Consider the following 14,630-nt stretch of genomic DNA (forward strand, 5'->3'; position numbering starts at 1 on the left):
TTGCCCGGGTGAGGTTGTCAGGGTGAGGTTGCCCGGGTGAGGTTGTCAGGGTGAGGTTGCCCGGGTGAGGTTGCCCGGGTAGCTATCAGGGTGAGGTGTCAGGGTGAGGTTGTCAGGGTGAGGTTGTCAGGGGGGCTATCAGGGTGGGGTTGTCAGGAGGGCTGACAGGGGGGGGTGCTCAGAGAGGTTGGGATCCCCTGGGCTTGGGGTTCTTCATTTGTCTGTCCTGCTGTGATGTCGAGGCTATGGTCATGGTCTGGGGTGGTCTGTTCTGCTCTCTCTCTCTCTCTCCCTCCTCAATGCTCCCTCTCTCTTTCCAGGCTCGTGACTGGTTCCTACTGGTGCGTTCAGAGCCTATTGGTTCCAGTTCTATTGGTTCTGGTGTGTGTTGCCACTACCTCCTTCAGCCCTCTGCCGCTCTCTCCCTCCTCCTCAAACCTGTGGCAAACAGAGAGCTGCTGCTGCCCTGCCAACTGCCTGTCTCAAATCAGGACCCCCCACCTGATGCACTCACCACCATACAGGTACAGACTGTAGATAAATCACCTGATTTACTATGACTAAATATACATACACACTCTCTCTCGCTCTCTCTGTATGTCTCTCCTCTCTTTCTCTCTCTCAAATTCAATTCAATTGAAGGTCTTTATTGTCATGGGAAACATACAGTGGGGCAAAAAAGTATTTAGTCAGCCACCAATTGTGCAAGTTCTCCCACTTAAAAAGATGAGAGAGGCCTGTAATTTTCATCATAGGTACACTTCAACTATGACAGACAAAATGAGGGAAAAAAATCCAGAAAATCACATTGTAGGATTTTTAATGAATTTATTTGCAAATTATGGTGGAAAATAAGTATTTGGTCACCTACAAACAAGCAAGATTTCTGGCTCTCACAGACCTGTAACTTCTTCTTTAAGAGGCTCCTCTGTCCTCCACTCGTTACCTGTATTAATGGCACCTGTTTGAACTTGTTATCAGTATAAAAGACACCTGTCCACAACCTCAAACAGTCACACTCCAAACTCCACTATGGCCAAGTTGTCAAAGGACACCAGAAACAAGATTGTAGACCTGCACCAGGCTGGGAAGACTGAATCTGCAATAGGTAAGCAGCTTGGTTTGAAGAAATCAACTGTGGGAGCAATTATTAGGAAATGGAAGACATACAAGACCACTGATAATCTCCCTCGATCTGGGGCTCCACGCAAGATCTCACCCCGTGGGGTCAAAATGATCACAAGAACGGTGAGCAAAAATCCCAGAACCACACGGGGGGACCTAGTGAATGACCTGCAGAGAGCTGGGACCAAAGTAACAAAGCCTACCATCAGTAACACACTACGCCGCCAGGGACTCAAATCCTGCAGTGCCAGACGTGTCCCCCTGCTTAAGCCAGTACATGTCCAGGCCCGTCTGAAGTTTGCTAGAGAGCATTTGGATGATCCAGAAGAAGATTGGGAGAATGTCATATGGTCAGATGAAACCAAAATATAACTTTTTGGTAAAAACTCAACTCGTCATGTTTGGAGGACAAAGAATGCTGAGTTGCATCCAAAGAACACCATACCTACTGTGAAGCATGGGGGTGGAAACATCATGCTTTGGGGCTGTTTTTCTGCGAAGGGACCAGGACGACTGATCCGTGTAAAGGAAAGAATGAATGGGGCCATGTATCGTGAGATTTTGAGTGAAAACCTCCTTCCATCAGCAAGGGCATTGAAGATGAAACGTGGCTGGGTCTTTCAGCATGACAATGATCCCAAACACACCACCCGGGCAACGACGGAGTGGCTTCGTAAGAAGCATTTCAAGGTCCTGGAGTGGCCTAGCCAGTCTCCAGATCTCAACCCCATAGAAAATCTTTGGAGGGAGTTGAAAGTCCGTGTTGCCCAGCAACAGCCCCAAAACATCACTGCTCTAGAGGAGATCTTCATGGAGAAATGGGCCAAAATACCAGCAACAGTGTGTGAAAACCTTGTGAAGACTTACAGAAAACGTTTGACCTCTGTCATTGCCAACAAAGGGTATATAACAAAGTTTTGAGAAAAAACTTTTGTTATTGACCAAATACTTATTTTCCACCATAATTTGCAAATAAATTCATTAAAAATCCTACAATGTGATTTTCTGGATTTTTCCCCCTCATTTTGTCTGTCATAGTTGAAGTGTACCTATGATGAAAATTACAGGCCTCTCTCATCTTTTTAAGTGGGAGAACTTGCACAATTGGTGGCTGACTAAATACTTTTTTGCCCCACTGTACATTGCCAAAGCAAGTGAAATAGATAATAAACAAAAGTGAAATAAACATTAAAATTAACAGTAAACATTAGACTCACAGAAGTTCCAAAAGAATAAAGACATTACAAATCTCTCTTCCCCCCCCCCCTTCAGAGTTGTGTGGGTCAGCTAGAAGAAGAGTCTCTCTTCAATCCTCTCTCTCTGAGGAGTAACCTCTACCAGCACCTGAGGAGCAGGGGACTGCTGTCACCACCCTCATATCCATACAGGTACCTACTGTCACCACCCTCATATCCATACAGTTGCCTACTGTCACCACCCTCATATCCATACAGGTGACTGCTGTCACCACCCTCATATCCATACAGGTGACTGCTGTCACCACCCTCATATCCATACAGGTACCTACTGTCACCACCCTCATATCCATACAGGTGCCTACTGTCACCACCCTCATATCCATACAGGTGACTGCTGTCACCACCCTCATATCCATACAGGTGACTGCTGTCACCACCCTCATATCCATACAGGTGACTGCTGTCACCACCCTCATATCCATACAGGTGACTGCTGTCACCACCCTCATATCCATACAGGTGACTGCTGTCACCACCCTCATATCCATACAGGTGACTGCTGTCACCACCCATGATGGTTGTACCTGATAGTTGAGGATGAGGAGAAGGATGATGGTTGTACCTGATAGATGAGGATGAGGAGGAGGATGATGGTTGTACCTGATAGATGAGGAGAAGGATGATGGTTGTACCTGATAGATGAGGATGAGGAGAAGGATGATGGTTGTACCTGATAGATGAGGATGAGCAGGAGGAAGATGGTTGTACCTGACAGATGAGGATGAGGCAAAGGATGATGGTTGTACCTGATAGATGAGGATGAGGCGAAGGATGATGGTTGTACCTGATAGATGAGGATGAGGAGAAGGATGATGGTTGTACCTGATAGATGAGGATGAGGAGAAGGATGATGGTTGTACCTGATAGATGAGGATGAGGAGAAGGATGATGGTTGTACCTGATAGATGAGGATGAGGAGAAGGATGATGGTTGTACCTGATAGATGAGGATGAGGTGAAGGATGATGGTTGTACCTGATAGATGAGGATGAGGAGAAGGATGATGGTTGTACCTGATAGATGAGGATGAGGAGAAGGATGAAGTTTGTCCTTGATAGATGAGAATGAGGAGAAGGATGATGGTTGTACCTGATAGATGAGGATGAGGCGAAGGATGATGGTTGTACCTGATAGATGAGAATGAGGAGAAGGATGATGGTTGTACCTGATAGATGAGGATGAGGAGAAGGATGATGGTTGTACCTGATAGATGAGGATGAGGAGAATGATGATGGTTGTACCTGATAGATGAGGATGAGGAGAAGGATGATGGTTGTACCTGATAGATGAGGATGAGGCGAAAGATGATGGTTGTACCTGATAGATGAGGATGAGGAGAAGGATGATGGTTGTACCTGATAGTTGAGGATGAGGAGAAGGATGATGGTTGTACCTGATAGATGAGGATGAGGAGAAGGATGATGGTTGTACCTGATAGATGAGGATGAGGAGAAGGATGATGGTTGTACCTGATAGATGAGGATGAGGAGAAGGATGATGGTTGTACCTGATAGTTGAGGAGAAGGATGATGGTTGTACCTGATAGATGAGGAGAAGGATGATGGTTGTACCTGATAGATGAGGATGAGGAGAAGGATGATGGTTGTACCTGATAGATGAGGATGAGGAGAATGATGATGGTTGTACCTGATAGATGAGGATGAGGAGAATGATGATGGTTGTACCTGATAGATGAGGATGAGGAGAAGGATGATGGTTGTACCTGATAGATGAGGATGAGGCGAAAGATGATGGTTGTACCTGATAGATGAGGATGAGGAGAAGGATGATGGTTGTACCTGATAGTTGAGGATGAGGAGAAGGATGATGGTTGTACCTGATAGATGAGGATGAGGAGAAGGATGATGGTTGTACCTGATAGATGAGGATGAGGAGGAGGAAGATGGTTGTACCTGATAGATGAGGATGAGGAGAAGGATGATGGTTGTACCTGATAGATGAGGATGAGGAGAATGATGATGGTTGTACCTGATAGATGAGGAGAATGATGATGGTTGTACCTGATAGATGAGGATGAGGAGAAGGATGATGGTTGTACCTGATAGATGAGGATGAGGCGAAAGATGATGGTTGTACCTGATAGATGAGGATGAGGAGAAGGATGATGGTTGTACCTGATAGTTGAGGATGAGGAGAAGGATGATGGTTGTACCTGATAGATGAGGATGAGGAGAAGGATGATGGTTGTACCTGATAGATGAGGATGAGGAGAAGGATGATGGTTGTACCTGATAGATGAGGATGAGGAGAAGGATGATGGTTGTACCTGATAGATGAGGAGAAGGATGATGGTTGTACCTGATAGATGAGGATGAGGAGAAGGATGATGGTTGTACCTGATAGATGAGGATGAGAAGGATGATGGTTGTACCTGATAGATGAGGATGAGGCGAAGGATGATGGTTGTACCTGATAGATGAGGATGAGGAGGATGATGGTTGTACCTGATAGATGAGGAGAAGGATGATGGTTGTACCTGATAGATGAGGATGAGGCGAAGGATGATGGTTGTACCTGATAGATGAGGATGAGGAGAAGGATGATGGTTGTACCTGATGAATGACACATGACTTTACCGTGGTCATGGTACTTACTACAATACAACAGTTGATCTGTCATTTCCCCTACAGACCCCAACAGACTCCACGCAGGGACCAACCACGACCAACAGTGGGCCCGTCAACTACACCCGCTCGACAGCCAAGACAGGTTTGTTTGTCCCTGTTCAGTCTACTGCTAACAATCCTTAACTCTGTTTCTCCGTTTCTATGACGACAGAACCACAGAACCGTATATTTCTCTGTTTATGATGTGTTCCTGGTGAATGATTAGTTTAACCTATGGACATTTATGACTGGGGTCAAAGTTCATGCTCATACTTGAGCTGTTTGTTCTGTTTCAACTTGATTGTAGTGTACTAACATTCACACAAGATATACTCAACAACAAAAAATATAAACTAAACATGTAACGATTTTTCTAAGATTTTACTGTGTTACAGTTCATATAAGGAAATATAGATGTTGTATTATGATATAGATTATATAAATGATATAGATTATATAGATGTTGTATTATGATATAGATTATATAGATGTTGTATTATGATATAGATTATATAAATGATATAGATTATATAGATGTTGTATTATGATATAGATTATATAGATGTTGTATTATGATATAGATTATATAGATGTTGAATTGTGATATAGATTATATAGATGTTGTATTATGATATAGATTATATAAATTATATAGGATATATAGATGATGTATTATGATATAGATTATATAAATGATATAGATTATATAGATGTATTATGATATAAATGATATAGATTATATAGATGTTGTATTATGATATAGATTATATAGATGTTGTATTACGATATAGATGATAATTCTACTTATGAAAGTCTGCACTAGATGGCAGTATTGTACTTCTTGACTTCAGAGCCATATTTAATCAAAAGTGTCTCACACGTGCACACGCACGCACGCACTCAAACATACAGTCACTCATACACGTGCGCACGCACGCACTCAAACATACAGTCACTCATACACAGTCACACACACACACACACACACACTCTGTCTCCAGGGTGATTTCATTGTATTAGAGGAGTGATTGGGCGAATCGAATCGCCTTGTCTCAATCTGAGTCAGAGAGACGAGAGAGAGCGGAACTGGAACTGTCACCCGGCCTGTTACCGTGGAGACTTCTCTGTGTCTTCCAATGATTACCTCACAACTAATAGACTTCTTCTTTTTAGTCAATTCTTGGGTATTCTTTTAGCCTGAGTGCCAGTCTGTTGGTGCTATGGACTCCTAGTCACTCATTATCATGCCATACATGTCGCTATCAGCTATTACTACAGCCCATAGTATTTCCTGATCAGGTCATTTGGGTGTGTGTGTGTGTGTGTGTGTGTGTGTGTGTGTGTGTGTGTGTGTGTGTGTGTGTGTGTGTGTGTGTGTGTGTGTGTGTGTGTGTGTGTGTGTGTGTGTGTTAGCTTTATGGGTCATCTCTGATAAGGTCTCCTGCAATGCAAATAGATCATGAAATGTAACAGTGATTCTCTCTCTCCCCCTGACCTCTCTCAATTCAAAGGGCTTCATTGGCATGGGAAACATAAAGCAAGTGAAATAGATGATTAACAAAAGTGAAATAAACAAGAAAAAGTTAACAGTAAATATTACACTCACAAAAGTTCTAAAAGAATAAAGACATTTCAAATGTCATATTATGTCTATATACAGTGTTGTAACGATGTGCAAATAGTTAAAGTGCAAAAGGGAAAATAAACATTAATATGGGTCGTGTTTACATTGGTGTTCTTCACTGGTTCCCCTTTTCTTGTGGCAACAGGTCACACATCCTGCTGCTGTGGTGGCACACTGTGGTGTTTCACCCAGTAGATATCGGAGTTTATCAAAATTGAATTTGTTTTCAAATTCTTTGTGGATCTGTGTAATCTGAGGGAAATATGTGTCTCTAATATGGTCATACATTGGGCAGGAGGTTAGGAAGTGCAGCTCAGTTTCCAACTCATTTTGTGGGCAGTGTGCACATAGCCTGTCTTCTCTTGAGAGACAGTTCTGCCTCTCTCTCTCTCTCCTCCCCCTTAACTGTATCTCACCTCTCTCATCTATTTCTGTCTTTCTCTTTGTCGCTTTCTCTTTCCACTCCCTTTCTAGCAAAATAACTAAACGCTTTGTAATGTGAAATACACAGTGACTTTGTCTTTGTCCCTTCATCTCCCTCTCTTTGGCTTTATTGGCATGGGAAACACATGTTAACATTGCCAAAGAAAGTGAACTAAACTCAGCAAAAAAATACACGTCCTCTCACTGTCAACTGCGTTTATTTTCAGCAAACTTAACATGTGTAAATATTTGTATGAACATAATAAGATTCAACTACTGAGACATAAACTGAACAAGTTCCACAAAGAATTTGAAAACTAATTCAATGTGACTAACAGAAATGGAATGGAGTGGCCACCAGCTGCATTAAGTACTCCAGTCAGTATCTGGTGTGGCCACCAGCTGCATTAAGTACTGCAGTGCATCTCCTCCTCATGGACTGCACCAGATTTGCCAGTTCTTGCTGTGAGATGTTACCCCACTCATCCACCAAGGCACCTGCAAATTCCTGGACATTTTTGGGGGGAGTGGCCCTAGCCCTCACCCTCCGATCCAACAGGTCCCAGGCGTGCTCAATGGGATTGAGATCCGGGCTCTTCGCTGGCGATGGCAGAACACTGACATTCCTGTCTTGCAGGAAATCACGCAGAAAACGAGCAGTGTGGTTCGTGGCATTGTCATGCTGGAGGGTCATGTCAGGATGAGCCTGCAGGAAGGGTACCACATGAAGTAGGAGGATGTCTTCCCTGTAACGCACAGCGTTGAGATTGCCTGCAATGACAACAACCTCAGTCCGATGATGCTGTGACACACCGCCCCAGATCATGACGGACCCTCCACCTCCAAATCGATCCCGCTCCAGAGTACAGGCCTCGGTGTAACACTCATTCCTTCGGCGATAAACGCGAATCCGACCATCACCCCTGGTGAGACAAAACCGCAACTCGTCAGTGAAGAGCACTTTTTGCCAGTCCTGTCTGGTCCAGCGTCGGTGGGTTTGTGCCCATAGGCGACGTTGTTGCCGGTGATGTCTGGTGAGGACCTGCCTTACAACAGGCTACAAGCCTCAGTCCAGCCTCTCTCAGACTATTGCGGACAGTCTGAGCACTGATGGAGTGATTGTGCGTTCCTGGTGTAACTCGGGCAGTTGTTGTTGCCATCCTGTACCTGTCCCGCAGGTGTGATGTTCGGATGTACCGATCCAGTGCAGGTGTTGTTACACTGCGAGGACGATCAGCTGTCTGTCCTGTCACCCTGTAGCGCTGTCTTAGGCGTCTCACACTACGGACATTGCAATTTATTGCCCTGGCCACATCTGCAGTCCTCATGCCTCCTTGCAGCATGCCTAAAGCACGTTCACCCAGATGAGCATCTTTCTTTTTGTGTTTTTCAGAGTCAGTAGAAAGGCCTCTTTAGTGTCCTAAGTTTTCATAACTGTGACCTTAATTGCCTACCGTCTGTAAGTTGTTAATGTCTTAACGACCGTTCCACAGGCGCATGTTCATTAATTGTTTATGGTTCATTGAACAGGCATGGGAAACAGTGTTTAAACCCTTTACAATGAAGATCTGTGAAGTTACTTGGATTTTTTACGAATTATCTTAGAAAGACAGGGTCCTGAAAAAGGGACGTTTCTTTTTTTGCTAAGTTTAGATAATATACAAAAGTGAAATAAACAATAAAAATGTACATCCAAAGAATAAAGACATTACAAATGTCATATTATGTGCAAATAGTTAAGGTACAAAAGGGAAAATAAACATAAATATGGGTTGTATTTACAACGGTATTTATTCTCTCTGCCACACAATACACAGGAACTTACTCCTCCCTCTCTGTCTCCTCCCTCCATCCCCCTCAGCAGCAGCAGCAGGCTCGTCAGTTCCAGGGGGGTAACAGTAGAGTCAGGGCCACCGTGGCGCCCCTCCCCTCTGCCCCTCCTCCCTCTAAGATGTCTCGCCCAACCCTCACCATGACCCCGGACCCCCGGGCCACCGCCACACCCCTCTGTTCCTACGGCGACGATCTACTGATGATGCTGTGACACTATTATTGCACCTCGCCCCAGAGTGAAGTTTCCCCTGGGTACTGATAGATTAATTTTGTTATTTTTTACTTGACTTTTTATTTATTCACGGGATCCCACTTGAGACCAGGGTCTCATTTACAATGGAGCCCTGAGAACATCTCAAAAGATCATAGTTCAATGAATCAATTAAACAGGAAAAAATAACACACCACAGCTCCACAACACTAATAAACGCTCCACAACACTAATAACAGCTCCACAACACTAATAACAGCTCAACAACACTAATAACAGCTCCACAACACTAATAACAGCTCCACAACACTAATAACAGCTCCACAACACTAATAACAGCTCCACAACACTAATAACAGCTCCACAACACTAATAACAGCTCCACAACACTAATAACAGCTCCACAACACTAATAAACGCTCCACAACACTAATAACAGCTCCACAACACTAATAACAGCTCCACAACACTAATAACAGCTCCACAACACTAATAACAGCTCCACAACACTAATAACAGCTCCACAACACTAATAACAGCTCCACAACACTAATAACAGCTCAACAACACTAATAACAGCTCAACAACACTAATAACAGCTCCACAACACTAATAACAGCTCCACAACACTAATAACAGCTCCACAACACTAATAACAGCTCCACAACACTAATAACAGCTCAACAACACTAATAACAGCTCCACAACACTAATAACAGCTCCACAACACTAATAACAGCTCCACAACACTAATAACAGCTCCACAACACTAATAACAGCTCCACAACACTAATAACAGCTCAACAACACTAATAACAGCTCAACAACACTAATAACAGCTCCACAATACTAATAACAGCTCCACAACACTAATAACAGCTCCACAACACTAATAACAGCTCAACAACACTAATAACAGCTCAACAACACTAATAACAGCTCAACAACACTAATAACAGCTCAACAACACTAATAACAGCTCAACAACACTAATAACCCACCACAACACTAATAACCCACCACAACACTAATAACCCACCACAACACTAATAACCCACCACAACACGGTTAACCCACCACAACACGGTTAACCCACCACAACACTAATAACCCACCACAACACGGTTAACCCACCACAACACGGTTAACCCACCACTATCAACCAAAGCACTTCAATGAATTCATCCCTCTTCGGCGTTCTAAACTGACCATCTACTGACGATCCTGTGAGACTGTTATTCCACCTCGCTCCAGGGTGAAGTTTCCCCTAGACACAGACCGATCCTGTGAGACTGTTATTCCACCTCGCTCCAGGGTGAAGTTTCCCCTAGACACAGACCGATGCTGTGAGACTGTTATTCCACCTCGCTCCAGGGTGAAGTTTCCCCTAGGTACAGACCGATGCTGTGGGACTGTTATTCCACCTCGCTCCAGGTTGACGTTTCCCCTAGACACAGACCGATCCTGTGAGACTGTTATTCCACCTCGCTCCAGGGTGACGTTTCCCCAAGACACAGACCGATGCTGTGAGACTGTTATTCCACCTCGCTCCAGGGTGACGTTTCCCCTAGACACAGACCGATCCTGTGAGACTGTTATTCCACCTCGCTCCAGGGTGACGTTTCCCCAAGACACAGACCGATGCTGTGAGACTGTTATTCCACCTCGCTCCAGGGTGAAGTTTCCCTAGACACAGACCGATGCTGTGAGACTGTTATTCCACCTCGCTCCAGGGTGACGTTTCCCCTAGACACAGACCGATGCTGTGGGACTGTTATTCCACCTCGCTCCAGAGTGAAGTTTCCCCTAGACACAGACCGATGCTGTGGGACTGTTATTCCACCTCGCTCCAGAGTGAAGTTTCCCCTAGGTACAGATCGATGAACATCTACTGACGATGCTGTGAGAAACTGAACTCAACCAATAAGCTCAACATGCAAGTAGGCCCCCCAATGTTATACTCAAGGCACTTTAACATACGACTGAAGCAAGTACAGATCTAGGATCATCTTCGCCTGCGCCAATCCTAACCATAACCATTAGTGGGGAAAATGTAACATTGACCCAAGATCAGCATCTAGGGGCAACTTCACCCTACTCCCTCGAGCTCCAAGCAACTTCTACTTACCTCTTAAGGAAGAGACATGGCAAACACGCAAGTTGCCACAATCACGCAAGTTGCCGCAAACACGCAAGTTGCTACAAACACGCAAGTTGCTACAAACACGCAAGTTGCTGCAAACACGCAAGTTGCTGCAAACACGCAAGTTGCTGCAAACATGCAAGTTGCTGCAAACACGCAAGTTGCTACAAACACGCAAGTTGCTACAAACACGCAAGTTGCTACAAACACGCAAGTTGCTGCAAACACGCAAGTTGCTGCAAACACGCAAGTTGCTGTACTCGAGGAACAAGTCAGTTCAACCCTTACCCTGAGGAACAAGTCAGTTCAACCCTTACCCTGAGGGACTGCCCTGAGGAACAAGTCAGTTCAACCCTTACCCTGAGGGACTACCCTGAGGAGCAAGTCAGTTCAACCCTTACCCTGAGGGACTACCCTGAGGAACAAGTCAGTTCAACCCTTACCCTGAGGGACTGCCCTGAGGGACAAGTCAGTTCAACCCTTACCCTGAGGGACAAGTCAGTTCAACCCTTACCCTGAGGGACTACCCTGAGGAACAAGTCAGTTCCAGCCTTACCCTGAGGGACTGCCCTGAAGGACAAGTCAGTTCAACCCTTACCCTGAGGGACTACCCTGAGGAACAAGTCAGTTCAACCCTTACCCTGAGGGACTGCCCCGAAGAACAAGTCAGTTCAACCCTTACTCTGAGGGACTGCCCTGAGGGACAAGTCAGTTCAACCCTTACCCTGAGGGACAAGTCAGTTCAACCCTTACCCTGAGGGACTACCCTGAGGAACAAGTCAGTTCCAGCCTTACCCTGAGGGACTGCCCTGAAGGACAAGTCAGTTCAACCCTTACCCTGAGGGACTACCCTGAGGAACAAGTCAGTTCAACCCTTACCCTGAGGGACTGCCCCGAGGAACAAATCAGTTCAACCCTTACCCTGATGGACTACCCTGAGGAACAAGTCAGTTCAACCCTTACCCTGAGGGACTACCCTGAGGAACAAGTCAGTTCAACCCTTACCCTGAGGGACAAGTCAGTTCAACCCTTACCCTGAGGGACTGCCCTGAAGGACAAGTCAGTTCAACCCTTACCCTGAGGGACTACCCTGAGGAACAAGTCAGTTCAACCCTTACCCTGAGGGACTGCCCCGAGGAACAAGTCAGTTCAACCCTTACCCTGAGGGACTGCCCTGAGGGACAAGTCAGTTCAACCCTTACCCTGAGGGACAAGTCAGTTCAACCCTTACCCTGAGGGACTACCCTGAGGAACAAGTCAGTTCCAGCCTTACCCTGAGGGACTGCCCTGAAGGACAAGTCAGTTCAACCCTTACCCTGAGGGACTGCCCCGAGGAACAAACAGTTCAACCCTTACCTTGAGGGACTACCCTGAGGAACAAGTCAGTTCAACCCTTACCCTGAGGGACTACCCTGAGAAACAAGTCAGTTCAACCCTTACCCTGAGGGACTGCCCTGAGGAACAAGTCAGTTCAACCCTTACCCTGAGGGACTACCCTGAGGAACAAGTCAGTTCAAGCCTTACCCTGAGGGACTACCCTGAGGAACAAGTCAGTTCAACCCTTACCCTGAGGGACTACCCTGAGGAACAAGTCAGTTCAACCCTTACCCTGAGGGACTGCCCTGAGGAACAAGTCAGTTCAAACCTTACCCTGAGGGACTACCCTGAGGAACAAGTCAGTTCAACTCTTACCCTGAGGAACAAGTCAGTTCAACCCTTACCCTGAGGAACAAGTCAGTTCAACCCCTACCCTGAGGGACTACCCTGAGGGACAAGTCAGTTCAACCCTTACCCTGAGGAACAAGTCAGTTCAACCCTTACCCTGAGGGACTGCCCCGAGGAACAAATCAGTTCAACCCTTACCCTGAGGGACTACCCTGAGGAACAAGTCAGTTCAACCCTTACCCTGAGGGACTACCCTGAGGAACAAGTCAGTTCAACCCTTACCCTGAGGGACTGCCCCGAGGAACAAGTCAGTTCAACCCTTACCCTGAGGGACTACCCTGAGGAACAAGTCAGTTCAATCCTTACCCTGAGGGACTGCCCTGAGGAACAAGTCAGTTCAACCCTTACCCTGAGGGACTACCCTGAGGAACAAGTCAGTTCAACCCTTACCCTGAGGGACTGCCCTGAGGAACAAGTCAGTTCAACCCTTACCCGGAGGGACTACCCTGAGGAACAAGTCAGTTCAACCCTTACCCTGAGGGACTACCCTGAGGAACAAGTCAGTTCAACCCTTACCCTGAGGGACTACCCTGAGGAACAAGTCAGTTCAACCCTTACCCTGAGGGACTGCCCTGAGGAACAAGTCAGTTCAACCCTTACCCTGAGGGACTACCCTGATGAACAAGTCAGTTCAACCCTTACCCTGAGGGACTACCCTGAGGAACAAGTCAGTTCAACCCTTACCCTGAGGGACTACCCTGAGGAACAAGTCAGTTCAACCCTTACCCTGAGGGACTACCCTGAGGAACAAGTCAGTTCAACCCTTACCCTGAGGGACTACCCTGAGGAACAAGTCAGTTCAACCCTTGCCCTGAGGGACTGCCCTGAGGAACAAGTCAGTTCAACCCTTACCCTGAGGGACTGCCCTGAGGAACAAGTCAGTTCAACTCTTACCCTGAGGGACTGCCCTGAGGAACAAGTCAGTTCAACCCTTGCCCTGAGGGACTGCCCTGAGGAACAAGTCAGTTCAACTCTTACCCTGAGGGACTGCCCTGAGGAACAAGTCAGTTCAACCCTTACCCTGAGGGACTGCAATTCTAAGCCACATCGAAAGTTTGCAAACAAGATGGACAAGCTTCCAACTGTTCATATGGTAAAGTCATTCGAACAGTGAGTCAGTGAGGCTTCAAAAGAAGCTCAGTCAGCATTAAAAAGAGAAACACCGTAAAACAAACCCTGCAACCACACACACACACACACACACACACACACACACACACACACACAAACACACTTCCTACAGTAACCCTGCAACCACACACACTTCCTACAGTAACCCTGCAACCACACACACACACACACACACACACACACACACACACACACACACATACACACACACACACTTCCTACAGTAACCCTGCAAACACACACACACACACACACACACACACACACACACTCTTCCTACAGTAACCCTGCAACCACACACACACACACACACACACACACTTCCTACAGTAACCCTGCAACCACACACACACACACACACACACACACACACACACACACACACACAAACACTCTTCCTACAGTAACCCTGCAACCACACACACACACACTCTTCCTACAGTAACCCTGCAACCACACACACTCTTCCTACAGTAACCCTGCAACCACACACACACACACACACACACACACACACTCTTCCTACAGTA

The 14,630-nt window shown here is 46.0% G+C and overlaps 1 protein-coding gene across 1 annotated transcript in view; it reads left to right on the top strand.

Moving 5' to 3' along the window:
• The window catches only part of m1ap (meiosis 1 associated protein), an 80,892-nt gene extending 71,791 nt beyond the window's left edge, over nt 1-9,101 (top strand). Inside the window, exons 9-12 of the mRNA XM_071378823.1 lie at nt 321-524; nt 2,398-2,513; nt 5,035-5,113; nt 8,922-9,101. Of these exons, the coding sequence (XP_071234924.1) occupies nt 321-524; nt 2,398-2,513; nt 5,035-5,113; nt 8,922-9,101 (579 nt within the window). The remainder of the gene's footprint in view (nt 1-320; nt 525-2,397; nt 2,514-5,034; nt 5,114-8,921) is intronic.
• The last annotated feature ends 5,529 nt before the right edge of the window (nt 9,102-14,630 follow it).

Source organism: Salvelinus alpinus, chromosome 31 (assembly GCF_045679555.1).
Source record: "Salvelinus alpinus chromosome 31, SLU_Salpinus.1, whole genome shotgun sequence".
NCBI lineage: Eukaryota > Metazoa > Chordata > Actinopteri > Salmoniformes > Salmonidae > Salvelinus > Salvelinus alpinus.